Below are 3,012 nucleotides of genomic sequence, written 5' to 3'. Positions count from 1 at the left end.
TCGAGGAGAGGACAGGCTGGTGGTTGCCGAGGAGAGGACAGGCTGGTGGTTGTCGAGGAGAGGTTGTGATAATACATGGACAGGCTGGTGGTTGTCGAGGAGAGGTGATAATACATGGACAGGCTGGTGGTTGCCGAGGAGAGGACAGGCTGGTGGTTGCCGAGGAGAGGACAGGCTGGTGGTTGCCGAGGAGAGGTGATAATACATGGACAGGCTGGTGGTTGCCGAGGAGAGGACAGGCTGGTGGTTGTCGAGGAGAGGTGATAATACATGGACAGGCTGGTGGTTGCCGAGGAGAGGTGATAATACATGGACAGGCTGGTGGTTGCCGAGGAGAGGACAGGCTGGGGGTTGTCGAGGAGAGGTGATAATACATGGACAGGCTGGTGGTTGTCGAGGAGAGGTTGTGATAATACATGGACAGGCTGGTGGTTGCCGAGGAGAGGTTGTGATAATACATGGACAGGCTGGTGGTTGTCGAGGAGAGGTTGTGATAATACATGGACAGGCTGGGGGTTGTCGAGGAGAGGTTGTGATAATACATGGACAGGCTGGTGGTTGCCGAGGAGAGGACAGGCTGGTGGTTGTCGAGGAGAGGTTGTGATAATACATGGACAGGCTGGTGGTTGCCGAGGAGAGGACAGGCTGGTGGTTGTCGAGGAGAGGTTGTGATAATACATGGACAGGCTGGTGGTTGTCGAGAAGAGGTGATAATACATGGACAGGCTGGGGGTTGTCGAGGAGAGGTGATAATACATGGACAGGCTGGTGGTTGTCGAGGAGAGGTGATAATACATGGACAGGCTGGGGGTTGTCGAGGAGAGGTGATAATACATGGACAGGCTGGTGGTTGCCGAGGAGAGGACAGGCTGGTGGTTGCCGAGGAGAGGACAGGCTGGTGGTTGTCGAGGAGAGGTGATAATACATGGACAGGCTGGTGGTTGCCGAGGAGAGGACAGGCTGGTGGTTGTCGAGGAGAGGTGATCATACATGGACAGGCTGGTGGTTGCCGAGGAGAGGACAGGCTGGGGGTTGTCGAGGAGAGGACAGGCTGGGGGTTGTTGAGGAGAGGACAGGCTGGTGGTTGCCGAGGAGAGGTGATAATACATGGACAGGCTGGTGGTTGTCGAGGAGAGGACAGGCTGGTGGTTGTCGAGGAGAGGTTGTGATAATACATGGACAGGCTGGTGGTTGTCGAGGAGAGGACAGGCTGGTGGTTGTCGAGGTGAGGTGATAATACATGGACAGGCTGGTGGTTGCCGAGGAGAGGACAGGCTGGTGGTTGCCGAGGAGAGGTGATAATACATGGACAGGCTGGTGGTTGCCGAGGAGAGGACAGGCTGGTGGTTGCCGAGGAGAGGTTGTGATAATACATGGACAGGCTGGTGGTTGCCGAGGAGAGGACAGGCTGGGGGTTGTCGAGGAGAGGTGATAATACATGGACAGGCTGGTGGTTGCCGAGGAGAGGACAGGCTGGGGGTTGTCGAGGAGAGGTGATAATACATGGACAGGCTGGTGGTTGCCGAGGAGAGGTTGGGATAATACATGGACAGGCTGGTGGTTGCCGAGGAGAGGTTGGGAAAACACTGCCTTTGTGAAGCCCTACTAGTTTCTATGTCCTATTGAAATGAATGTCAACCTGTTGTTCTGTCACATTCTCTGAGAAGGGGAGCCGTGATACATGACCACGTGACCACACCACAATAACGATGTTGTTTTGAAACGTCTTGGCATGACTGTGTGTTTCATAAGGAATAAGGAGGTCTGTTAAACCTCTGTCTAGTCTGTCCCATGTGTCTGGTCCTAGATAAACCTTGTCTAAGAGCATTAATCACAGGATTTATCTTAGTTAGTGGAGGGTTTCCTATAACACCCCCCCCTTGATGTTGATGTTGGTAAAGGTGGACATCTTTAGTCTCTCTCAGAGTCAGGAATGACATTGAATTGACTGAGGGTCGCATCCCAAATGGCACCCTATTCCCTATATAGTGCACTACTTTTGACTAGAGCCCTATGGCCAATGGCACCCTATTCCCTATATAGTGCACTACTTTTGACCCTGGTAGTTCACCATATAGGAAATAGGGCTCTGGTTAAAAGTAGTGCACTATACAGGGAACAGGATACCATTTGGGACTCAACCTGAAATGATATGGAAGGAACCTTAACCCTGTTGTCTCTATTATAACAAGACTATGACCAAAAACCATTCAACCTGACCCCTGACCCCGGTCTGTTTTGGTGTTTTTTGGTAGATAAATTGGTGCCGCGACGGAACTCGAGGTGGCCAGGGGCGTCGTCTGTGAGGGAAGGACAGGAGGACAGACAGACAGGTGTCTGTGGTACACGTTAGAACACACTGACACCTGGTCTGGAACCACAGGCGGGAGGACAGACAGACAGACAGGTGTCTGTGGTACACGTTAGAACACACTGACACCTGGTCTGGAACCACAGGCGGGAGGACAGACAGACAGACAGGTGTCTGTGGTACACGTTAGAACACACTGACACCTGGTCTGGAACCACAGGACTTCCATGGGAACCGTTACCCAGAGAGAGAGTCAGATAGAGAGGAACAGGACTATATAAACCAGGGGAACCGTTACCCAGAGAGAGAGTCAGAGGAACAGGACTATATAAACCAGGGGAACCGTTACCCAGAGAGAGAGTCAGAGAGGAACAGGACTATATAAACCAGGGGAACCGTTACCCAGAGAGAGAGTCAGATAGAGAGGAACAGGACTATATAAACCAGGGGAACCGTTACCCAGAGAGAGAGTCAGATAGGAACAGAACTATATAAACCAGGGGAACCGTTACCCAGAGAGAGTCAGATAGAGAGGAACAGGACTATATAAACCAGGGGAACCGTTACCCAGAGAGAGAGTCAGAGAGGAACAGGACTATATAAACCAGGGGAACCGTTACCCAGAGAGAGAGTCAGAGAGGAACAGGACTATATAAACCAGGGGAACCGTTACCCAGAGAGAGTCAGATAGAGAGGAACAG

General features: G+C 52.1%; 1 protein-coding gene across 1 annotated transcript in view; it reads left to right on the top strand.

The window, feature by feature from the left end:
- Positions 1–2,621, top strand: part of LOC124023924 (WD repeat domain phosphoinositide-interacting protein 1-like) — a 46,064-nt gene extending 43,443 nt beyond the window's left edge. The window contains exon 14 of the mRNA XM_046338090.1: positions 2,256–2,621. Within this exon, the coding sequence (XP_046194046.1) occupies positions 2,256–2,306 (51 nt within the window). The 3' untranslated portion in view covers positions 2,307–2,621. The remainder of the gene's footprint in view (positions 1–2,255) is intronic.
- Positions 2,622–3,012: the final 391 nt, after the last annotated feature.

Source organism: Oncorhynchus gorbuscha, unplaced genomic scaffold (assembly GCF_021184085.1).
Source record: "Oncorhynchus gorbuscha isolate QuinsamMale2020 ecotype Even-year unplaced genomic scaffold, OgorEven_v1.0 Un_scaffold_1724, whole genome shotgun sequence".
Taxonomy (NCBI): domain Eukaryota; kingdom Metazoa; phylum Chordata; class Actinopteri; order Salmoniformes; family Salmonidae; genus Oncorhynchus; species Oncorhynchus gorbuscha.
The sequence above is the reverse complement of the archived record's forward strand: the minus strand, read 5'-3'. Positions and strand labels throughout refer to the sequence as shown.